The sequence below is a fragment of the Chaetura pelagica genome, unplaced genomic scaffold, assembly GCF_000747805.2.
Source record: "Chaetura pelagica isolate M959 unplaced genomic scaffold, ChaPel_1.0 scaffold354, whole genome shotgun sequence".
Classification (NCBI taxonomy): domain Eukaryota; kingdom Metazoa; phylum Chordata; class Aves; order Apodiformes; family Apodidae; genus Chaetura; species Chaetura pelagica.
The window spans coordinates 948,389-974,110 of NW_009953299.1; the positions used below are offsets into that span (position 1 = coordinate 948,389).

The 25,722-nt window shown below is 38.4% G+C and overlaps 1 protein-coding gene across 1 annotated transcript; it reads left to right on the plus strand.

The window, feature by feature from the left end:
* The first annotated feature begins 1,798 nt into the window (after positions 1 to 1,798).
* On the plus strand, positions 1,799 to 21,972 carry WARS (tryptophanyl-tRNA synthetase). The gene is made up of 11 exons (XM_009998006.1): positions 1,799 to 1,834; positions 4,937 to 5,134; positions 6,226 to 6,430; positions 11,048 to 11,156; positions 12,042 to 12,161; positions 12,744 to 12,926; positions 14,229 to 14,329; positions 15,915 to 16,027; positions 17,190 to 17,363; positions 20,333 to 20,473; positions 21,502 to 21,972. Exons 2-11 carry the CDS (start codon positions 5,021 to 5,023, stop codon positions 21,658 to 21,660), a joined length of 1,419 nt encoding a protein of 472 aa, XP_009996308.1. The 5' UTR covers positions 1,799 to 1,834; positions 4,937 to 5,020; the 3' UTR covers positions 21,661 to 21,972.
* Positions 21,973 to 25,722: the final 3,750 nt, after the last annotated feature.

A 25,722-nucleotide genomic window follows, 5' to 3' on the forward strand; every position in this document is an offset into this window, starting at 1 on the left:
GGGCGGGGCCGGGGCCAGCGGTGAGTCGGGCCGGAGCGGGGATGGAGCCCCGGCGGGCGGCCCCGGCGGGCAGGAGAGGGTTTCCTGGGGCGGTCACGGGGAGTAGGGGGTCTCTCTGGACACATTTCCCCCCTTCCCCTCCCTTTGCCAGACGTCGATGCGCTTGAGGGTTTCTTTTCCCCGCTCCCGGCGGAGCAGCAGCCCCTGCGGCTCGATCGCCAACGAGTCGGGAGAGAAAGCCCTTTTCCCGGGGAAGCGGTGGGAGGGGGAGTGCTGGGCGCCGGGACATGCGGCCCGGCAGGGCAGGGCAGAGGTGCTGCTGGGCTCCAGAGCCAGAAACGTGAGCCTGCTGTTTGGTTTTATACTCAACCGTTCCTGCACAAGAGCTTAGCTATTAACAGCTGTCGTACACGAAGGATTCATATCGGACTTGCTTCAGATGGGAGAGGTTGAGTGGCCAAATTACCGTCTCTGGGAGCGGGAAAAGTCTTGCACGTTTTTATGGGAATTTCTTAGATAAATTGATTAATGCCATGACAGGGAAGGCAGCTCTACTATAAAACGCAACCTGTGTTTGAGTACTTCTCAAGACACATTTAACACAACATCTGTGTGCATCTGCTTGAATTTGCCTTTTCAGTTTTTGTTTTACTTGCAGTAGGCAAAACAGTTTTCGAGAACATAAGTGTTATTAGACTTAAATTCACATCCTTTCATCTGTTCATTAAAACTGGGGTGGGGACACACGCTTTTGTATTGGTGTTGTCTTTGTAAGTCTTGATATACCTTCATGCAATGTTTGTCATGGAAGAGCTCTTCTTAACATGAAGTGAAACCCTGTTCTTTGACTCTCAGGTCTCTAATTTACCCAAATCAGATAGCAAACAGTGAAAATTACTGTTCATCTGTGATTGCCCTCCAGCTGGGAGGAGAGGAAAATACAGTTGGTTTCTGATACCTAGGCCAAGGAATATTTTTGAGCTTTGTCCCATGATGATTTAATATTCTGAAACAGTCACAAGAGCAGTACCCATTACAAGTTACCATGCATTGCTTAGGTAGAAAAGGCACACAATTCTCAGCTTTCCATTTCACAGGCTTTTAGGTTCATCATGTCCTAGGACTCCGTTCTCAGGTTCCAGTGTATCCTTTTAGTTCTCAAAATCTGTTTGCATATGGTATCTAATGTGTCTGAGACTGTTAGTCATAATACCAATAATAAATAATACCAGTAAGAAAGCAAGAAAAAATATCCTGATAAAATGCAGACTATCCATCTTTTAAACTATTCACAATTGCATTAATGAATTTCAAAAGATAATAAATTATTTCAGCAAGTAAGAACAGTACTGAAGTAAATAAAGATCAGTTTTAGGTAGCAGTCAGTATCTTCTGCATTCTGTAATCAGAATATACTCATCTCTTGTTGCAGTGACTGGATTACTTTTGCTGTCTCTTAATGACAGTGCATCTTCATTTGGGATTCTTTGCTCAGTTTAAATCCAGAACATTCCAAATTTTTTAAAGATTCTTTCTGTTTTACTGCTCTCCAGCTGTGATATTTCAGCCTTTAGGAATGGAAGCAATCTCACAGTAGGAAAGTAAGTTAAAACACCAAATCACAATTTGTTCTACACCACAGAATAATTCTTGTTTACATATTTCTATTTCGTAAAATTTAAAGCCAATTCATATAACTGGCATATTCCTACAGAAAGGGTGTGAGTCTTCATAAACATTTTCTGACATGAATTTACTCTATAAACTTTGTTTTTCAGTTAAAAAACTTGTACCCATGAAAAAGAGGAAAGCACTAGTATCCAAATAAAAGAATGCAAGTAAATTGAAGGAATACAGCTTCAAATTATCTCTTCAAATTAATACCGCCAAACTGCAAATAATCATGCTTGAAGGGATTGATAGTAGGTTAAAAACTTAAGTATTACTGATAATATGTTAGTCTTATTTTTCAATAATCTAAGGATGATATCAGTGTTAATAGACTAAGGAAATTAAATTAGCCAGTGGATGTATACACTTCTGGGCTTTCTCAAGGTATTCACCTGGACCTGAAATCTGGGAATATTGCAGCTGTCTGATAAACAAAGCCTTAATGCTGGATATGTTTTGGTAACCAACAGGTTACTAAAGTAACCTTCATAAGTTTTATAGACAGGTGAAGGTTCTTTACAATGGCAGTTTAAATATATACTCTGTAAATATAACCAAGGTTGTGATTAGGCTGATTATTTTGTACAAGGAAGGCTTTGAAATACTGCTGAACAACTAATGCAATTGCTGCAGGCTTTTATTTGGGGTTTTTTGTTTGTTTGTTTTTTTATTCTGGGATAAAGAAGCCAAATGAATGTTGTTTTTCAGAGGATTACAGAATTATTGAGGCTGGACAAGACCTCTGAGATCATCAAGTCCAGCCAATGACCATGGCACTAAGTGCCATATCCAGTGTTTCCTTAAACATCTCCAGGGATGGTGATTCCACCACTTCCCTGGGCAGTCCATTCCAGTGTCTAAACACCCTGTCTGTAAGGAAGTGCTTCCTAATACCCAACCTAAACCTCCCCTGGTGCAGTTTCAGGCTGTGCCCTCTCGTCCTGTCATTAGTTGCTTAGGAGAAGAGCCCGACCCCCACCTGAATACAACCTCCCTTCAGGTAGTTGTAGTTGTTTATTAACAGCTTTTATAATTCACATCAGTTACGTGCATATCTTCTAATTTCAATAATCTATTCATGCTCCATATGTAGCAGTAGATCAGTAACATGCTAGGGAATCTCTCTAGAAAGACTTCCTTTGGAAGTCAGCAGGACTATCTGTACAAGGGCCCAGAGTTCTTCCTCTATGGACCTGGGCAGACCATGACAGGAACTTAGTGTGAATGCTCCGTTTCCATCACAGCACTGTTTGCAACTCAGTATGTAGTAGACTAACTCTTCCAGCTTGCATTGTATTTGTCACAATCACATCTGAATACAATGCATGTAACTAGGCATAATTTTCTTAATTAAGATGACATCACTTCCCTTAAGAAAAAAAGCTTTCCAATAGCTCGTGTGATGGCATAAATCAAACACGTCAGGCTGAAAGGCAGCACTTTACAGCCCTGGCCAAGTTGCAGTGATAGTTTTAATGGAAAATGTACTTTTCCCTCAGCTCACTTGCCATGAGGATCTACACCATTAACTCATTTTAACAGCCTTGGGTTTTATGAAGTTATTTTATCATTCTCTATATGCTTTTCTGTGTACCCTGGTACTGCTGTATGTTAAGCCCAAATGGATTCATGTGAGGTAGCTGCAGTTTTGAAATTTCACTTACAATGTTGTTTTTCTTACAGATGGTGTTCTCCTTACCCACTTTTAACACTTACTTTCTTCTGTGTAAATATGGCAAACTCACTATAACCAGAGCCATAATGGTTATAATATCAAATTATTGCTTGTTTATTCTCAGTTCTGAGTATTTAAACAGCATGATGCTTGAATTTTTACCAAAAAAAAATTATTCCGAGCATGTGTACTTCTAACATCATCATTTTGTATAGAGAGCTGCTGAGCATGAATAATTTTTTTAAGTAAGGATCTCTGAAAATAAGGAATTCTGCCTTTGCAGTTGAAATTAGTTTTCACTCATGGCAAGTTGATAGCAGATTGACTGGGTTTCTTACACATAAATGAAACTGTTTTTAGGTCAGAGATCATCTGAAGACAATTTATCAAGTAATTTTAGAAAAATTAGAAGAAGATACTGCTGGGATACCATGAATTGCTGTGCTACTTTTCTGGGAGGCATATGTAAGAAAGTATGAGTTAAAGTCATGCAATACATGGTACAGGAGTTTCCTGTCTTGGAGATTACTGAGAGATATTTAATATTTTCATTAAAATTAAGTACAGCAGAGCTTATGTATAACAGATTATAGATATCAGATTTAGATGAAGATATCTCTGTTGTAGGGTGAAAATTATTTTAATGCATTTGATACCAGAACCTGTGGGCTTACTGAACATTTTAACAGCATTATTTAACTTTCTATATTCCCTGTGTTAGTGTACTATATATGCAGTTGTAGTTTTCTAAAGTCTCACTTGCTGTTAATTAATAGACTGCTAAGAAACTTTTAGATGATGTCATTGTTAATATATGCAATGCTATAGATCCTAACCTGGGAGAGAAGCCCATTTGTCCAAGCCCATTTGTGCAAGCACGTGTGTGCTCTGTGCTAGGAAGCTCCAGTGATCAAGGTATAAGTTGGACAGGAAAACTGCTTTGTCATCTCCTAGAGTTATATTTCTTATGTACTGCCTAGAAATGAATAGCTTCTTAAATTTACAGCCTATTGCCTACCCAAGGACTGATTGTTCTTTAGAAAGCAGCATTTCTCACTTATCATTGGCGTGTTTTGTAATCTCTGGAGGAAAGCAGTACAGAAGATGATTGAACTTTTCTCTTGTATATCTTTTTTTGAGCTGAAGTACTATGTTACATATATTAAGACAATTCCATGTGACAGCTATTCAAATCTCATAATAATTTAGAATTTGACAGAGTATCAAATTGTGCAAAAACATTAACTAATCAGGAATCAGGTAGCCTCTGCCAGCTGTTCTGAGATGCTCTTAATCATACATATTTTTAATTACTTTTACTTTTGCCAGAAATTTGACTTTGAGAAGGTGTTCTAGTGTTAAATACATAGACAAACACATTAAGCATGATCTCTAAACTTACTTGGGACTCTTGTCGGTCTCAGTCCATTTTTCCATGAAACTGAAGCTCCTTGTATTAATGACTTCTTTATCAGTCTTATATGATTAGCATTAGGTAAGGGATTGGTGTAGCTTTTATATTCTTATTCTGTTCATGTTATCTTCAAGGTATATGTGAAAGAGTTTAACACACTCTTTTTTGTCCTACAGTTCTTCTTGTTGCTGCTGATTTGAATCTACAAGCCAGAGAACTGGAAGACATTAATTTTAAATAAACAGAACTTTTGCAGCGAAATGGCTGATAGTCCAAACTGTGATTTGGAATCTCTGAGTCCACTACAGCTGTTTGAAAGAGTAACTGAACAAGGAGAGAAAGTCAGAGCACTTAAAGCTGGAAAAGCACCAAAGGTATTTCCATTCATGTTTTGAACCCATCCTTTTTCAAGTTAGGTCTGTCTTCAGGACTGCTGAAGACTATGATTGTTCTGAGGTCTATTTTGTATTGCAGTAAGAAAAAAGTCTTGTTAAAAATATTTATATCCATTTTGTGAACTGTGGACATACCTGGAGCAAGGTAGTCACTAGGAAGAGCAAAGGTTTTACTCCTGAAGTAAAAACGGAGTCGCAGGTTAGAAGTCTGCAGTTGCCATGCTGTGTGACAGGTGTTTTGTTTTCAAGTAAAATTTATATCACTTGCAATCTTCCCTAGTTTTAGATGCTTCAGTAATATCTTTTCTTCTATGTGTTAACATACACATTAGCAAATATGTCACCCTATGACTGCAATGACAGTTCTGCTTAATCTTCCTTAAGTAATTATTAATTTGCCATAAATTTCAGCTTCCCTTTTCTGTCATCACTAAGTGGGCAGAGAGAGCTCAGTTTTACTATGGGCTCTCTTAGGCTATTGCCCGTGGGAGTAAGAAGCCTTAAAAACTGAGTCAAATAAAATATTGATCCACTTAACTACTTGCATGAGATGTTACAATAGCTTTGTTTTGAAAAGGTCATATCAATTAAAGTGGTAAAGAAAAATTTGTTCTAGTTTGTCTTCAAGTCTGTCAGTGAATTGTAATGGGTAAATTATTCTAAGGTGAGACACTAAAAGTGTTTTAAAATAAATGAGATTATTTGTATTATATTTATATGTATGAGACATTTGTGCTTAAAATGTTAAGCTTGTTATGCCCCTGAAAAGCAGTCAAGTGGGTTTTTTTCCCTCAGGCAGAAATGGAAAATGAGACTGAGGTGCTTTAAATATCTTGGAAATGGTGATGTTCTAAATTCTGCCAGTTGAGAAACAGTCACCTGCTATTTGCTTTTCTTTTACTTTTGGTGGTGATACTGCTAACATATAAAGAAAGGCTTAGATGTTGTGAGTAGTGCAATTCAAGCCGAAGTGTGGATGCATTTGGAAGGGTTGGGACATAAATGTAATTGTCCATCTTAAGTATGTTATGTCAAACAGCCTTTTTGTTTGTTTGTTTTCCTTTAATCAGGATGAAATTGACGCAGCAGTGAGGATGCTGTTATCATTAAAACTGTCATATAAAACAACAACAGGGCAAGATTACCAGGCAGGCTTGCCTCCAAAAGATCTTTTAATAAACAATGGTACAACTGAAGAAGAGGATGAGGATTTTGTGGACCCCTGGAATGTGCAGACATCAAATGCTAAAGGCGTGGATTACGACAAACTCATAGGTATAATCCTTTCTTGGCTGCTGCTAAGAAATTTATGATCCTTAATGACCACAAATCCCACGAGGGATCATAACAAATCCTGATAAACATTATAGGTATCTTTTAATTTATGTCTTAGCACTGATGTCTAAAGAACTTGCTGTAGTAATTGAAAGTGTCTCAGACAGGGTTCTCTTATGGAAGGCTTAAATACTTTACAAAGAACTTTTTAGTTTAAAATCAAAATTTTAGAGATAAAAGTTTTGCTTGCAGTTTGTTTTTTGGCATAAGAACTGTTATTAGATGTTAATTAAGACACTGTGACTGAATATCTGCATCTTCTGTGGCTGTGACGCAGAAGAGCTGGAGCCTAGAGCATTCTGACGAGGCTGTAGGGTTCTTCATACTATCTCTCCACATCTGCCTCAACTTCCACAGTTTTAAATATTTTTTTTTGAGATGTTTGTGAAGCCCTGATGGACTAACAGTAATCTCCATGCTTCAAGCCTTTAGGGCTTCCTGTGCCATAAAGGGATAGAAGGCCCCTTTTCTTTCTGTTTTCCGGGGAAGAAATTAGTCTAGTCTAGGAAAGTAAGCCCAGAGTTTCTGAATATCTGGCTTTTCAAGTTGCTCCAGTGTGCCTAATATTCCTTGCTGCCCCTACAGGTTAATTTTCTTTGTAAAATGAGTTGCATACCCAAGGCAGTATAAAGAGCTCTGCCTGCAGCTGGTATCAGTTTTCCAGCAGTGTAAACTCTTGTGCTGTGCAGGTAAGATCATTACTATGTGCCTGGATGCAACATTAAAAGCCCACCTTCTCTGGTAGAAGGTTGAAGTCTTTGGAAGGATGGTTTGGTTAATTACAATGTTTCTCCAGGAAGACTTTTACTGTTACTTCATTTTGGCTTAAAAAAGAAACTCACAACTACAGTCCCTGGTCCTCATGGGAGATTTCAACTACCCTGATATCTGCTGGAAGACTCACACAGCCAGCCTTTCACAGTCTAGGAGGCTCCTCCAGTGCATTGATGATAACTTCTTAATGCAAATGGTGGACAAGCCGACTAGAAGAGGAGCGCTGCTGGATCTTGTACTAACCAGCAAGGAGGGCCTTGTTGAAGCAGTGGTGGTCAATGGCAGCCTTGGCTGCAGTGATCATGAGATGGTGGAGTTCAGGATCCTGTGTGGAAGGAACAAAATACCCAGCAGGACCAGAACCCTGGACTTCCACAGGGCAAACTTTGGTCTCCTCAATCATCTATTAAGGGAAATCCCATGGGACAGGGTGCTAGAAAATAAAGGAGCTCAAGATAGCTGGTCAACATTCAAGGACCACTTCTTGCAAGCACAGGATCAGAGTGTCCCAATGGTTAGGAAATCTAGTAAGGGTGCTAGGAGACCTGCATGGTTAAAGAAGGAACTACTGGGCAAACTTAAGTGGAAAAGGAAAATCTACAGATCATGGAAGGAGGGGCTGGTCACGTGGGAGGAATATAGGACTGTTGTCAGAGGATGTAGGGAGGCAATTAGGAAAGCTAAGGCCTCCTTGGAACTTAACCTTGCAAGTCAGGTTAAGGATAATAGAAAGGGCTTTTTCAAATACATAGCTAGCAAAACTAGCACTAGAGGCAATATTGGCCCATTGAGGAATGAGGTGGGAGCCCTGGTGACAGAGGATATAAAGAAGGCAGAGGTGCTGAATGCCTTCTTTGCCTCTGTCTTCACTCCTGCAGGGTCTCCCTATGAGCCCCAGATTCATATAGCCCCAGAAGAAGTCAAGATAGAGGAAGAGTTTGACATGGTAGATGAGGATTGGGTTAGGGATCAGTTGAGTAATCTGGACATCCATAAATCAATGGGTCCAGATGGAATGCACCCAAGGGTGCTGAGGGAGCTGGCGGAGGTCATTGCTAGGCCACTCTCCATCATCTTCAGTAAGTCATGGGCAACAGGTGAGGTGCCTGAGGACTGGAGGATAGCAAATGTCACTCCAGTCTACAAGAAGGGCAAGAAGGAGGACCCGGGTAACTATAGACCGGTCAGCCTCACCTCCATCCCTGGAAAGGTGATGGAACAACTTGTTCTTGGCACTATCTCCAGGCACATCAAGGACATGGGGGTCATCAAGAGCAGTCAACATGGTTTTATCAAGGGTAAATCATGTTTGACTAACCTCATAGCCTTCTATGAGGAAATTACTAGGTGGATAGATGATGGTAGAGCGGTAGATGTGGTTTATCTTGATTTCAGTAAAGCATTTGACACCGTCTCCCACAGCATCCTTGTAGAAAAGTTGATCAGGTATGGGTTTGGTGACCAGGAAGTGAGGTGGATTAGGAACTGGTTGAAAGGAAGGAGTCAGAGAGTTGTAGTCAATGGGGCAGAATCTGGTTGGAGGTGTGTGACTAGTGGAGTCCCACAGGGGTCGGTACTGGGACCGGTGTTGTTCAACATCTTCATCAACGACCTGGATGAGGGTATAGAATGTACCCTCAGCAAGTTTGCTGATGACACTAAGCTGGGAGGAGTGGCTGACACACCAGAAGGCTGTGCTGCCATTCAGAGAGACTTAGATAGGTTGGAGAGTTGGGCGGGGAGAAACATGATGAAATTCAACAAGGGGAAGTGCAGAGTTTTACATTTGGGGAAGAACAACACCATGTCCCAGTACAGGTTGGGGGCTGAACTGCTGGAGAGTAGTGTAGGTGAAAGAGACCTGGGGGTCCTGGTAGACAGGAGGATGACCATGAGCCAGCAATGTGCCCTTGTGGCCAAGAAGGCCAATGGCATCCTGGGGTGCATTAGAAAGGGTGTGGTTAGTAGGTCAAGAGAGGTTCTCCTCCCCCTCTATTCTGCATTGGTGAGGCCACATCTGGAGTATTGTGTCCAGTTCTGGGCCCCTCAGTTCAAAAAGGACAGGGAACTGCTCGAAAGAGTCCAGCGCAGAGCTACGAAGATGATTAGGGGAGTGGAACATCTCCCTTATGAGGAAAGGCTGAGGGAGCTGGGTCTCTTTAGCTTGGAGAAAAGGAGACTGAGGGGTGACCTCATCAATGTTTACAACTATGTAAGGGGTGAGTGTCAGGGGGACGGAGTTAGGCTTTTCTCAGTGATGACCAGTGATAGGACAAGGGGTAATGGGTGTAAATTGGAGCATAGGAGGTTCAAGGTAAATATCCGAAAAAAATTTTTTACTGTAAGAGTGACAGAGCACTGGAACAGGCTGCCCAGGGAGGTTGTGGAGTCTCCCTCACTGGAGACATTCAAAACCCACCTGGATGAGTTCCTGTGTGATGTACTCTAAGTGACCCTGCTCTGGCAGGGGGGTTGGACTAGATGATCTCTCGAGGTCCCTTCCAGCCCCTAAGATTCTATGATTCTATGAAATGGACCCTCTAGGAGCAGGAACATGCATGGGGAGGGAATTAAAAGTAAACCTCATTCTATGTGTGACATTCAAAATTACTGTATTTTCCACAGGGCATAACTAGAATACTTCTGTAAGTCATAGTTTACTAGCTGCATAGTGAATGGGTTTAAATTAATTTATTTGTTTCTAATTACCTTAGGAAGCTCTCAAGATGTTTGAAATTTGCCAAGTGTCATGCATATGTTCCTGTGGAACAATTATTTCCTGTTACAGCTAGGAAGATCCTCAGTGTTTCTCCCATGTGAATATTTATCCGATAACCAGGGAATTTGCCGTTGTAGTCTCTTTTTAATACATAAAAATGTATTTTACATCCAGAGTCTCTGTTTTGTTCTCTTGAATATTTTTGCAGCTAATTAATTAATTAATAGTGCAAGTTGTTCTAATGCTGAATAGAGCAGAATAGTAGCTAAGAACAGATTCTTGTCTAGATTTTTTTAATCAAGCCCAATTCATGGAGCATTGACCTGCATATTAGGGCCCAAGAATTGGAATTGGAGTATAGGAAGCTTCTCCTGTTCGTTGTTATTGGGAATAGGAAAAAATATTGCTGTTTCACTCTGTCAAAACTTTTATTGAATGACATTACTACATTTACAATTTTTTTATTCATCTGATTTCCTAAACCATCAAGTAGTAAATCTGAAGTGCTTGCAATGGAGAGTATTATGTATTACCTTTTCAAGCCTCTTGAGGGGAGCAATGTCTGTAATCGTATCCATGTAAAAGACAAGTGAAGTTTGCAGAAGAGTATTTAGGAATGGAAAGTGAAATGCCATGTGATCTGAGGGCGGAAAATTTAGACATCAAGAGAGGAACAGCCAGAACCTCACAGCCATTTTTATCCCATGGCTTTTGGAGGCCAAGTTATTGATCTGAATATGTTTGTTTGGAATTTTTTTTTCTTCTGAATATCAATACTCCTTCTATAAGGAGGCTGCAATTAGAATCAGTCATGAATGGAGCAATACTACAGGTTCTGCGTAGACTGGGTCTCCTAGCATGGAGTTAGTATCAGAGGCAACTCCTGGGACTCCTAGTGAGAATCAGGAAAATCTAGCTGTTTCACATTTTACCTAAGACTGGGAGGAGATGTCATTTTTAATCTAGGCTGCTTTGGTATGTTCTTGGTAAATCCAACATCTGCTTGTAGCTGTGCTGTGCTTAAATTTTTTTTAATTATTTGTTTTTACATGTGGTTATTCTAGTTCGGTTTGGCAGCAGTAAAATTGACACAGATCTGATCAATCGAATAGAAAGAGCGACTGGGCAAAAACCTCACCGCTTTCTACGTAGAGGGATCTTTTTCTCTCACAGGTGAGTTTTTCTTGGTTTGAAATTCAAAAAGGTTCGATTAGGTAGACCTTCTGTGAGCGTTATTGGGAGAAACCTATCGTCACTAGAAGACCACCAAGGTAAGCCAACTTTTTTCATTTTAATTTAGCAGCCACTGCAGATTTCCCCTGGCAATATCTGAAACCCATGGTTGCATCAGTTTCTGCTGTGTCCTCACTAATCCAAATTGAAGAAATGTGCACAGATTCTTTTGCTTTGTACAGATTCCATTTTGCATTAGCAGCCAGACAGAGGAATTGGCCTAGCAGAGAACTCCAGGGCTCATATGGTGTCACTGGTTTCAGCATTGATTTCAGCAATGGTCCACGTGGGCTGGGGACCTATGTCTCTGTGTTGTCAGAAAAAAGGCTCAGGGAATAATCTTAAGCACCAGCTTGCAAGTAATTTCAACTGTTTATTGTTAACAGCCATGGACTTTTGGACTATGACAGCTAGCACATTTCAGATGGGTGCCTGAGCATGGTTCAAGGCATAACTTCTACCAGAGACTATTCCAAGCTAGTTGTTTGAACCAATCTGGGAAATGATTCTCAACTGTCTTTTACTGGGACTTAGAAATAATTATCCAACTACGTAATTTTAAAAGTTACACATTTTTAAATTTCAATTTAAAGATTAAATTTTAATTTAATTTTTCTTTGTGTTTTGGTTTGGGTTTTTTTTTCAAGGAGACACTTAAAATAATGAGCAAACAAAAACCTTATTTATTTCAAAGACACTTAACATGCTATATCTTATTTATAAATACTTTTGGCTTTAAAAGCACTAACATTTTTAATAGTAGTTTTTTGCTGTAGGTGTTTTTTCCTGAAGAGTTACACCATGTTTTCTCTGTTTTATCTCTAGAGATATGGACCAAATCCTTGATGCTTATGAAAATAAGAAGTCCTTTTACCTTTATACAGGCAGAGGGCCATCCTCCCAGGCAATGCATATTGGTCACCTTATCCAATTTATATTTGCAAAGTAAGTTATTTCTACCATTTGTATTAATCAAAACATTTTTTCCTGAGCAAATGTTGAACATGGTTTAGGGAGCTGCCAAAATGATACATGGCAAAGAGTTCTGTTTATTTGAGGTGAATACTAATGTACTTAAATAATGCAGTTCTACCTTTTCACTAATCCTTGCATCACCACAAAGCCCACTTCCCTGCACCCTTAACTGTGTGGAATTCCTTAGGATTTTTGTTGTTCTTCAAAACGAGCTTCTGATGAGACTTGGTAACATTTACTCTGTAATGTGGTGCCTGCAGCAGATGGGCACAGAGACACTGGGCTTGGAGCTAGAAGTTTGTTTTAATTCTGTTTCCATTGCAAATGGTGACAGCTCTCATGTGTACAAGAAACAATGAGTGTGACTTTTTTCCAGGTAAGTTGTCATTATGTATGAAATGTTTTTTCTGTTCAAATAAACATAACAGCATAAAAATAAAAGAGAAGCAGACCTCTATATCCTTTTGTTTAAATGTAGAAAAAGATTTTAACTGTGAGACTTATGTCTTCATTTTAGCTTACTTCAAGCTAAATTTTTTCTGCTTTTATTAGGTGGTTACAAGAAGTGTTTGATGTTCCCTTAATTATACAGTTAACTGATGATGAGAAATACCTTTGGAAGGACCTAACAACTGAGAAGGCTCATGAATATGCTAGAGAAAATGCAAAAGACCTCATTGCATGTGGTTTTGATGTCAATAAAACCTTTATATTTTCTGATTTAGACTATTTAGGGTAAGTATAAATTTCTTTAGGGTGTTGTAATGAAAAGAAGCATCGGGATTTGCTCTCCAGCTTTGATAGCCAACAGCTATAAATGTAATTAAACTTGAAAGACTCAAGATAAGTTTTACTAAAGTTAAAACAGAAACATACATTTTTCTGCTCTGCAACATTTTATGTAAATCCTATTGTCATTCTTCTGTACAACATATGAACAAATACTCGTGTGTGCAATGCCTAAATGCAAATTATGAAAAATATGTTAAACCAACTAAATTGTAAAAACACCTAAACCACCAAGAAATCTCCAGATTTAAAATGTTATCAAAACCTTTGAGATGTGTTTACACTTCAACTCCAGTAACAAACAGCATTTCAGCAACTCATTGTGGTCAATTAATTTAATAATACAACATGAAAGATGACTATTTGAATTTTGAGTGAAATTTAAAGAAGATTTAAGAAAGAACTGCTATTTGAACTGCCTTGTCAGAAGAAGTTTTATGGCAGAGTTTAGAACTGAAGCTGAGGGCTTTGTTCTTCCTTGTGAGGTGATGAGCTTCCTTTAAAAGCTGGATTAGAGAATATATGTTTTAGAGATGCGCTGTGTAACAGTCGGCCCCTAGAATGTGGAGCCTACAACGCAATTTTTCTTCCTTTCACACCTGACTTTCCTGCCTTAGAAAAGTTGCATTAACACGCATCTGCCCTGTGGCTCAATGAGAGTAGGTCACAGCTGCTGTTTCTTTTGCTCCAGCTCTTCAGCAGAAATTAGAAGAGGAACCTTGCTGTGCTGTTTTTTTATTTGAAAATGCTGCTGCTAGATTTGATGACCGAGAAGGTCCAAACAGGGAACTCAGCCTGTAAAAAATGAGAACTTGGAGGATTTTAACTACTCTTCCTTTGATGAACTGCAGTGTCCTGTATGGGATACATACACACTAGGGATATAAGGCAGCACACAAAACATGGTCCATTCAAGTTGCCTGGGTTCAGAGAAGCGTAAGGCTCAGTAAACTTCAGGCTCTGTAAGGCATTTTGACGCCATTTACAAATCAAAATATTTATTTGTTTATACAGTTACTTGTGACTAAATATCTCTAATAAATCTTGTGGTAGGGAAGAATAAATTAAACTTTTAAGGTATAAAATTCTTCTTTGTAAGTAATTCTCCAGTTACCATCTCACCAAAAGACCAAAATGGTGACATCTAATCCTGCAGTTGTTTTTATATGTGCAGCTTTTGGAGTGAAAGTTTCTACCTACACTTTTCTGCTCTTGACTTCTGTTTTTTATTTTTCCATTTTCTCATAGGACAAGCTCTGGGTTCTACAAAAACATTGTCAAAGTTCAGAAGCATGTTACATTCAACCAAGTGAAAGGAATCTTTGGCTTTACAGACAGTGATTGCATTGGTAGGAAATTATATGACTTGCTAGAAATTATGCTTGCTTTCACTTTCCATGCACTATTCAAGTAATTATTTAAATAGAATAATATCAGGAAACAGATGGAAAAAGCAAGAAGCTGACTGTTCCTTCAATATAGAAAACACTACAGTGGAATTTCTAGCATATCTACCCTTTTGGCCTTAGAAACAACAAAAGTAAAAAACATCAGTGTCAAAGTGCCTAGGATAGAGATTTTTTTGTTTTAATAGTGCTTGCAGCTATAGTCAATTATGCCTCCTAGAAATTTCTATGCCAAAATTCTATAATCCTTTTCTGAAGAGAAAAAACTTCATTAGTACCCATGCATATACATATATGAGAAAGTGACTCAAAAGCCTAATTATCACAGTGATAGGTAACTCTGTTTTCCACTTACTTCACTGCAATTACAAGTTTCTATCACATTAGCCAAAAAAAGATTCTGTGTCACCAATGGTGTTAAAACCTTGGTGTTCCTGAGCACTAAAATTATTCTTTTACCAGTAGTTGGGCCAGTGGCAGCATTTCAGGCTTCACTGTAACCAAGAATCAGACTCCTGTCTTAATAACAATACCACCTTCTATTTGTGTACTGTTATGACTTTATTACACGTTTGAAAAATCTGCTTACTGCTTTCTGTTCTGAGATTTTGATCAGGAAAGCAAGTTGGTCACCCTGTGATTAAAAAAGAAATGAGAGATAGAGAATCATAAAATCATTAAGGTTGGAAAAAGCCCCTAAGGTCAAGACCAACTGGCAACTCAACACCACCATGCCCACTAAGCCATGTCGTGAAGTGTCACATCTAGATGTTTTTGGACATCTCCAGGGGTGGTGCTTCCACTGCTTCCTTGGGCAGCCTGTTCTAATGCTTGACTACACTTCCAGTAAAGACATTTTTCCTAATATTCAATCTTAAACCTCCCCTGGTGCAATTTGAGGGCATTTGCTCTTGTCCTATTGCCTGTTACTTGGGAGAAGAGTCCAACACACACCTCATTACAACCTCTTTTCAGGTGGTGATAGAGAGCAATAAAGTCTCCCCTCAACCTGCTCTTCTTTTGACTAAAAAATCCCAGTTCCTTCAGGTGCTCCTCATAAGACTTGTTCTCCAGATCATTCACTAGCTTCATTGCCTTCTGAGATGCTTCATGAGTACAGCATGCATAGAGCAATGATTCCAAAATCTCAGATGGGTATTTGCTTGATAAGTAGCTCTATAGTCATTCTCTCACAAAGAGAAAAAAAAAAAATGAGCAGTTTGGAGTGACGATATAGTCAATTGTATTTCTGGGAAGGGTAAATAGTTGGGTGATGAACAGAGTATGTGCTTATGAAGCTTTCTGGAATGCTTGTGATCACAGCCTGCCTTTTCTCTTAGTTTCTGTGTTAGTTAAAAGTTCGTTGACATCACAGAAGGTAAAGATGAAAAAGTTTCCTCAGAGAAGGCAACACTTGATAAAGATGTTGGACCTAACTGAGCATCTGAATTAGATATTTCAAAAAGTCTTTTCTATTTAGCATTGCTTATATTGGCTTCTTAGCTTTTCCAAACATGTTGTTTTCTAGGAAAGATCAGCTTTCCTGCTATTCAAGCCGCTCCATCCTTCAGTTCATCATTTCCACAGATCTTCAATGGCAAGGAGAACATTCAGTGTCTTATCCCATGTGGTATTGATCAGGTGAGGAAATCATATTGCTTGATTTGGTTTTCGTCTTACCTGTTTTTGTAATGTCCCTGTCAAGTTTTATGGTGGTGTATAGAAACATCTGTAAAACATTTCTGCAGGCACCTTTCTTGGGCAGTAGCTGAAGAGATAAAAAGGTGCTGTGCAGTGTCCTGAAAAAGATGAAGGCTTAATTCAAGAATCATGTGTTCATGCATTGCTCATTCCTGCCAGTCTTGGATCTGTGTCATTTCAACCCAGTTCACAGTGAACTGGGGTCTGTGAAAGCAGAGAGTAAAATGTATGTGCAAGGATACTGACCTGAAGATAGGAAGAAACTTTTGGGCATCTCCATTGTAACTAGAACAAGATGTAGTGAGCTTAACTTGCAGCAGAAGAGATTTACATTGAACCATAGGGGAAAACCTTCTATCATAAAAATAGAGAAGAATATAGAATCCCAGAATGCCAGGTTGGAAAGGATCTCAAGGATCATCTGGCCCAAACTTTTTAGTTAACACTGTTAGTACTATTTAGTTAATATTATACTTTATATGAGCATTGAAATAGTTTCCCAGAAAGGCTGCAGGACCTTAACAATTCAGATCTGTATAGATGGAAGAACATCAGCTACAAATGGTAGTGGTAGTGTCATTACTTAAATAAGTGTTGTTTCTAGGAATCACCTGCACTGTCTGAATCTTTAGCTATTTTAGTCACTGGGACTGCCACTGAAAGGCAATGAAATTATATTAATTAGCCACAAGATTATGTAGTAATATTCGTGCAGTTGGTTTAAGTCAGATCAGCTGCACAGCTTGATCACTGGTTTAATCCAGATTCTGTGCTGGTTGTTAAATGCTTTGGAAGGAAGCTTGCATGTTAATCTGCATCCATATCCAGGCCTACTAAGCATAGTTTTCTCAACTATTTAAATACTTTATAAATATGCAGATTAATTGAGGGAATCACAATGTACAGCAAGACTATGGAAATTATTAAGAAATGGATTTGGTTTGTTCCTCTGCATGAACTGGATTGGAAGTAGGTTCTGGAACATTTTGTGATTTGATATTTGCTTTTTTTTTCGTGGGACAACCTGTCAAGGTGTGAACAAGTCTGCTTTTCAATCAGGTTTTTTAACTTTATTCTGTATTTTTATTGATGGTTGTTCTAGGATCCTTATTTTAGAATGACCCGAGATGTGGCACCTAGGATTGGCCAGCCTAAACCAGCCCTACTGCACTCAGTCTTCTTCCCAGCCTTGCAAGGAGCACAGACAAAAATGAGTGCTAGTGACCCAAACTCCTCCATCTTCCTCACAGATACACCCAAACAAATCAAGACAAAGGTAAGGACCTGCAAAATTTGAGAGCACAAAGCTTTATAACAGTGTGGTGGTCCTCACAGTTACAATGGCAACTTTTGAATATTTTTAATATATCTGCATCCTTTTTTCATACCTTTCATTGTAAAACATCTTCAAGAATTGACCAGTTATGTAAATATGGCTAGCCTATCAAATACAATCTTTTGCCTTGCCAACTAGTCTTAGCAGTACAAACATTAGCTAGAATAGTGTATAAAACATTGTGTTTGTTTATCTGCTATCTGCAGAGCAGTGGGGGTAAAAAAAGCTGTGGAGGCTTATGCTCCAAAAATAAATATTGTGTTGCCATAGTTTGTGATATAAGTCAAATAAACAGTTCTTTCTCTTGACTGCCTCTTCATGTAGGAAGCACTAAGCATTGCAGTGGCAGTTACAACATGTCAGATTTCTCCTGCTGCCTGAGGACCTGCTGCTGCCATGCATTTCTACCTCCAATTCACAAATAAATATTATGTTGAATTTCACCTAAGTTTTAGAAGGCTTATTTTCTCCTATCATAGTGTATTCCCTGTGCCCCTTTTAACTCAAGGGAAAATTCCTGTTACCTAGTGTTAGATTATTTAGTTTGGCAAAATTTCACCTGTTTTCTGTTATTTAAAAAAAAAATAATCAGGCTTTGGAAAAGGATTTATAGGTACAATAAGCAGGCATGAAATAACTGTGTCATAACAAGATAAGGGTGGTATATACTGTTTCTGCTGGGTGGGCTTGGGTTAATTATCCTATGGTTGACAAACTCATATATAGGTCAGATTCTTCTGCAGTTGTCTCAGAATTATGAATTATCTTATGTAAAAACTGATTAAACAATAACTTTCTGAAGAACTGGAATTCTTCATGTGTTTACATTATAATATATTCCACAGTTTCATAGTTGCTTTTTTAAAAAAGCCTATAATTTCAGAACAGAGGATGCATGGTTAGTGGTAATATCACTAATACTCTTTAGTGTTTTCCTGGTAAGTGGCTACTAAACTGCAAAGACATCCAAAAAGCCTTATGTCCAATTAATTAAATTCTATTTCTGCTCACCTTAAACTAGTTGGAAAAATAACAAAATAATTCTATCTATTTGGAATATAAAAGCTATAAAGAGAAATTTTTGAACATAAAGTACTGAGTCAGGAGGACAAACAGATTTATTTCAGCTTCTGAAGCCCATGAGAAAGTAGTCTATGAAAACAGAGCTCAAGTGAAGTATTGTTATGGCCAACAAATAAAAACAGAGTAGGAAAGGTGACTTCTGATGATGGATGAAGAGAGGAAAAGAGAGTGCCACTGCTGCACAAGAAAAATATTACTGCTTACGGCATTTTTCATATTACTAGTATATTGCTAAGTAATGAGGTTCCAAAATTAGAGGTAATAGAAGATGAAAAATGACTAGATATTGAGAAAAGCTGAGAAGCTTCTGAGAAATCCAAGGAGATGAATATGACAATAAACTGTTCTTATTTCACCTGTCAGCACCAAATTGCAGCTCGATTATTTACTTGTTTTCCTAGACACTGTTCTTTGGATTCTAAGTCTGTACTAATTCAGGGAAAAGATAAGTGCATCACTGTAGATCATTGAAACCCTCAGTCATGAAGTGGGTACTAGAATATGTAAAAAATGAACTTGAGCTTAATATAGGGAAAATTTTGTATAAAACAGTAATGTGCCTTCACCTGGCATATGTATTTAATCCCTTTCACCTTAGTAATAAGACAAACTATAGGGATGAGGGACATAGGAAAAAATTCATATAAAGACTTTAAAAACCTGGTAAAGAGACATGAGGGGAGGTGCAAAACAGTAGGTAAAAACTTAGTTTTTCAGATACTGAGACAGCTATTCAGGCTGCCCTTTAATATAAGAATAGATGTCATGTGGCAGATGGCAGTTTTATTTTCTTAAGAAACTCATCAGTACATTTCTTTAAAAGTAATTTATTGCCACAAGACATTGTCTGTAACGTAATGGTTAGAAAGTTTCAAAAAAGCACTAGACAGTCATGCAGGTAAGAAGAATGTTCAGAGATTATAAATCCATAACAGTTCCTAGATATGACAACGAAAAAGAATAAATCTGCTTCCTATGCATGTGTGTCTCTTGGCTGGTTGGTGATGGTATCTGAAAAGATGTGAGAGCCAAATGAAAGCTCAGCTTATGGTTGAGAAATACTTTTTCTCCTCTTCCTGGCAACTAATTTTCTTTAACTTTGTAGGAAGGTTAGCATCCTATGAGAATTCTACCCACGTATACATTTTTTAAATAAACCTGTGGCTTCTGAATTTACTGGGAGTGGGATTAACAGGTAGATCTATCAGTAGTGCAGTTCATCTCTCCGTAGGAAGCTGTGCTTTAAGAGAGGGAGGGAGAATCAACAAGTGTTCCATTTTTAAACTGAACAATCAAGCCTTTGTCTAATTTTAGCCATTCTAGCCAAAGTTTTATAATCTTTAACTTTGCTTTTTCTTCTTTTCATTTTCCCTGAAAAGAGGAGAAGATTAGGTTCTCTCTAGCATCTCTTCAAGATTCTCCATGCCTTCTTTGGCTCTCTCAAAATTAATTTCCTGATGGACTGAGTATCTTATTATTTCTTACGTAAAGTACATTTCCTCTAGGCACAAATTCTATCCAACAGACAACAGCTTCAGCTAAAAGGACTTAAAACTTTTTTTAGTTAATCTTGAGTGGGTTATTTTTCATTTTTGCTTCATTTCTGTTCTAGCTATGCTGCCTGGGCAGTGTGTATATAGGCGTTTTTCCCTGCTGGATTCTAATGCCCTTTTGCCTCCCTGCTTCAGACCTGAGACTGCATTAAATTGCCCCACTCACCCTTCAGCTAATCCCTAAAATTTGGAAGATAATTATACACTCTGTTTATAATATAGTAACACAGAATTTGGTAGGAATTGCACCATAAAATCATGATGTTGTTTCAGATTAACAAGCATGCCTTCTCAGGAGGCAGAGATACAATTGAAGAGCACAGGAAGTACGGAGGTAACTGTGATGTTGACGTGTCTTTTATGTACCTGACTTTCTTCCTGGAAGATGATGACAGGCTTGAACAACTGAAGCAGGTAAGTAGCCAAGTTGAAGATAATATTATTCATCCCTCACTATGAGCACAAAGCTGTAAGTCTTCCTAGGAACCTTCTCTATTGTTAGTCTGGGACTCTCCATGTTGTTGTTTCTAATTGTATAGTATGCTCTGCTAGTACCTAAGTACTCTGCAAAATTGCAAAAGCTCATGTCAAAAACTTGCTAGTGTTTTGGGTTTTTTTGTATAATCGGAAGAAATGTAATAGCTGTGAGGAACTGATTCACTCATCCCAAGTAGAGACTGCTTCATATAGGTTTAAGGAAAATGCAGTTTATCCGGCCGACTTTCATGCCTGGGGTGGTAGCAAGATGTTTCACTTCCTTCAGCTACCTGCCCATCATCAGTACCAGGCAGTGCACGTGCTTTGGAAGGCAGTGTCTGTATTTGATAGGACCATGTCATACTGGTTTTCAGCTTTTCCCTGCCAGGAACAGCCACAACCTCTTCTCCAGCCTTCTAGTCTTTCCCACACAAGAACAGGGCTGGTCAGCTAGTAATCCTCATGCACACTGTAAATTACCAACTGTGAATAGGACTGATAGTGCGAGCCTAGATTCTGAGTGCCTTCACTATGAAAAGGATATTAATCACATTGAACCTCTTACCCAAATGCAATGAGAGAAAAATAGGGTAATTTGTACTACCTCTTACTGCAAAAAACAGCTTAGGGTGACTGTTTCATTTGAACCGGGATTCTGGGGAGAATAATTCGTGGTTCCCTGCAAACAATTACAGGATTTCCCAGTTAAATTATTGTGAATGTAGTTTATTCAGTCCATACCAATTGTCACATGAAATTGCCCAAGTGCCCTAATCTTTTAAAAGGCAACAAGCAATTTTGCAAGTTATATTTTCAGAGCCATGTCACATGATCTTTGAACACATGCGCTTGTTTTCAAGACCTCCAAATCTGTATTTGCTAGGCCCAGGATTTTAAAGAAATACTTGTCACTGAGTCTTTGTTCCATATAGCACCATATTTAGCAAGTAACACTTTCTTGACAGGCATACACAAGTGGGGAGTTGCTCACAGGGGAGCTGAAGAAGGTTCTTATTGAAACGTTGCAGCCCTTCATAGCAGCTCATCAAGAGAGACGGAAGCAGGTGACAGATGAGGTGGTGAAGCAGTTCATGACTCCACGGAAGCTGGATTTTGAATTCTGAAGAAATGTATATGCAATTTAACACTTGATAAACCAAAATCAAGTCATTGTTGTCTTCTGTTGTATGTCATCACTCCCTAATTATGTACAGCCTGCAATCAGTGCTTTATAAATAATACTGTTACTGAGTTAACTCCAATGAAGGTTATTAGAGTACAGCAGAAGTTTAAAATAAGACTCATATCTATTTAAAATCAGAATATACAAGACAGAATTGCCCAATCTTGCAGACAAGCATGTCTATCAGCACAACACTGTATTTAATTGTATTTCATGTTAAAAATATAAATAAAACTTCCATTTTGATGATAAAGCCTAGCTTGGAAATTATTTTAGATCTGTTGCTAAGAGGTCATATCTCAAACTAATAAATGGTAGCTCTATTTTTTTTGTCCTGTGTACCTTGGTTTACTAGACTGCATGTACTTTTAGGCTGCTGGGAACATGCTGCATACAAAAAGATTTTTCATGTTACAAAGTAGATTACAGAATTACTTAGGCTAGGGATCAAGACAGAAAGAATGGAGATTTGTAAGCTGAACATGGGAGAAAGAATGTCAGGTTTTGCCATCTATTGTCTTCCTCTTTGACATGGAGCATGTTGCAGAAATCTCACTGTACTTTTGTTTCCACAGCTATTGAACTGGTCTGACTGCCTCTGGAGGGAGGAGGTTATCACAAGGTTATACAATTCCTTCACATACTCAGGTGGAAGATAATATAGCTATGCAAACTTTAGTTTCTAGTTATAAAAAATATCAAGTGTTAAATCATGCTGTGAAAATTAAGTTGCTGCTGGACACAGGGTTGCTTCTAGTACTGTCTGTGTTGAGTTACTGCACCAAGTTATTTAAACTAAAGGTACTTATTTTAAGATATATTCCAGTGAGAAAATATACTTCGTTAAAATACCTCATGTAATATTTAATTATATCCTTTCTTAACAAGAACTTCAATGTCTTTGCTATGATTTATGTAAGAAACATTCAAATGATTGGCTACTTTGTTTTAATAGGTACAGTACTGAATGCAAACTGTTAGATCTGTCTTGTATTTATATAGAATAGAAAATTGCTCACTCAGGCTTAGTCTTATCTACATCAAATAAAAATACCTTTGATAACCCATGTGGGTATTGATGTCTGGTATTTGCAAATAATTTTAAAATATAAGGAAGGTAGAAATGAGATGTGAAAAGTTTAAACTTTAACGGGTGTTGGGCCTAGTGAACATGTATCAACTGTAGCATTGTTTAAAAAGTGGCAAAGTAATTCATAGGAAAGAAAAATAGCTTCTTAAATCAAGTAGTAAATTAACTAATTCTTGGTTACTGTAGACTTTTAATTGTGACCTTCCTGTTCTTGCAGTCCACTCTTTGCCATCCTTAGGCTATACATAAGATATAAGGCTTAAATTGACTTTTTAGGAGCTTTTACAAATTCATAATGCAAATTTCTTCTTTAAAATATTATATGCAGATCTGTCCTGCAAGATTTGTTTCTTTCGTTCAGGAAAGGGGAATATGCTGTAGGAGAAACAGTTCTGTGTTCTGTTTTGGCATAGGGATTAATTTTATAACACAGCAACTAAAATCTGTTTTGAAAGAAAAGGAAGTGATAGCAAAATTATTTAGAATTTGTTTATTGAGCAACCACCTTACTCAAGTACTCTGTCAGATTCTGCAAACATGCTTCTGAAATGATACCATTTCTCAGAGCACTCTTGGCAAATTCCTAAATCTGTTATAATTCATGTTCCAGGGGTATTTAAAAGTCAAGACAAAGCAGTCTAAAGGCATGTGTGAAATGTCTGAGAATGTTATCAGGCAATGTTCTTACATTTTCCTCAATTTTTTCATATTTTGTTCATTTCACTGTAATAAAAATATAGATAAAAATCTGTATAAAGCTTCTTTGATTTTACTAGTATTGTTGTTGTTGTTATTATTATTAAAAGGTTTAATTTACCTTTATTCTATTTTGACCTCTTTTTCTACCCTTTTAGGTGTTGACTTAGTCACCTGATGGAGCTGGTCCTTTCTGATGTCCAGTGCCTTTCAAGTAGTGCAGCAGGATGCCCTATAACCCACTCCATCCAGTCCTACCAGGTAGACTTCAGATTGCTCCCACTGCAAGCTATTAAGGTCAGTTGTCCAAAGATTAACTGGTTCCAAGCAAGACTGGATTTTGAATTTCCCAGAGTACAGCAGCCAGCTCAGAAGCAGGGGAAGGTCAAAGTGACCCATTTACAATCAGTAGGTTTGGTGTAGACTGGTACTTGAGTGGAAACATGACACTCCGTGACTGCTGCAGTCTGGAGAGCATGGGCTGAGTAACTTCACATGGCTCTTCCCCAGGCACCAAGAGGCATGCAGAAACCTACCCTGTATATTCATAAGCATTGTCAGTAAAAACAGGAATTATCAGCAACATGAAACCATGAAGCTCCATGTGCCTTCTCAAGAAAATTTTCTGGTTTTCAGGGCCACCAACTTTTATCATCTATGCAACAAGCTTCAGTCCCTTACAGCAGTGTAGACCAAATAACAGCACAGCAAATGTGGTGGCTTCATTCTGTTAGTTGGCCTTCAGCTCTCTAATTTATCAGAATAAATAGTTCTGTGATTAGCAGAGTAGCTGAAGGTCAAGGTAATACAAAGAAATCAGAAAACAAAGCAGACAACTTCTGAAATCCAAACATGCAGCTTGGTGTTTGTAGTGAAGTACTAAGTACCATGTGTCGTGTCATTAAATGATAAATGGTTCATATTTATGTGCCTGTGTTTATGGTACTTATACAGTGAATTCTTGTGCCTGTTGTAGTTTTCATTAGTGTGAATTAGCTGTGAATTCTTGCTCTAAGGCAAGTTGTCATCCATACACTGTATTTATTTTTTTTTCCAATAAAGGCTTGTGAACAGAACGGATTGAAAAGCTGTTGTCTTCCTGAAATACTCTGCATGAAGATAAAACTTCCCTCTTGTGTAGCATTTGTTCAGGCTACATGAGAACCTGCTTACACATAGTGCTGAATACCCTGAGGCTGAGTTCTCAGCCCCTTGCACTGGCTTCTGCAGTTGTGCCCACTCATTTTTACAGTTCATCTGGAATTAGTTTCTTGAAACCAGCTGTGCTTCAGTTACACCCACAGGAGGCGACATTTGTAGTCATCTGGATGTATGAACCTATTAGGAAAGCTGGGCTACTTTATTTTCAAAACCACGGATGGTATCAACACTGCCCAACAATAAATTAATGTTTTAGTCTGATTTGCAGGCTTTTTATTTCTGTCTCTGTTCAGAGGATGTAATTCCTGAGAACAAGGTCAGCTGAGAATAGTACAGCATAAAGGAGTTTGATTCCAGAAAACATCCAGGTAGAGCTGGAATAAATCTCTGCCCAGCTGGGACAACACTCAGGCAAATGCATCCTTTGTAGAAAGGGGTAAGAAGGCAGTAGACTGAAAAAATGTGTGAAGAATTCTAAAGCTTGAGGATTGAACTGTTTTAAGGACTTTCTGACTAAAAGAAGTTTGGTGCTGGTGCCCCAAGATGTGACTGAGGGTAGGAGGTTGCTGAGGCTAAAAGCACTTTGGGAGAGAATCAGGTTTAGTGTTGGATCTTTCATTGCATTCCTCTTTAAGGTGACATACTCTACACATAGCTGGTCTTCTGGACTTTTAAACCTGTTTTTGGATGAGCTGCAAGAGCTGCGTAGACCTTTGAAAGAAATAATTGTGCTAGTTGTTTGATAGCATGGCTGTGAACATGTTGAAAAAGTCAGCTGAAGGCTTAGATTTCAGGACAGTGCTGGAGCTTTTTACTGGTCCCTGTCTGGGGTGGAAGAGATCCCCTTTATTCTTTACTAGGAGCACCTGAAATTTTTAAACATGTCCTAGTACAAGATCCTTTGTTTAGATGTCCAGGGTAGCTGACAGGTCGTGTCTGCTGCAAAATTGCTGCCAGTATAGCCAAAGCCATGTTTTCAACTGGTAAAAGCAGCTGTGGACCAGGAAGGCATCAGACCTGAATGAAAGAACTCCTTTAAACATAGTTTTCCTCTTT

Coding starts and splice junctions, on each gene's coding strand:
- WARS (XM_009998006.1), top strand. CDS start 5,021: ATGGCTGATAGTCCAAACTGTGATTTGGAATCTCTGAGTCCACTACAG. Junction 6,431..11,047: donor GGATTACGACAAACTCATAG/GTATAATCCTTT, acceptor TGGTTATTCTAG/TTCGGTTTGGCAGCAGTAAA. Junction 11,157..12,041: donor GGGATCTTTTTCTCTCACAG/GTGAGTTTTTCT, acceptor TTTTATCTCTAG/AGATATGGACCAAATCCTTG.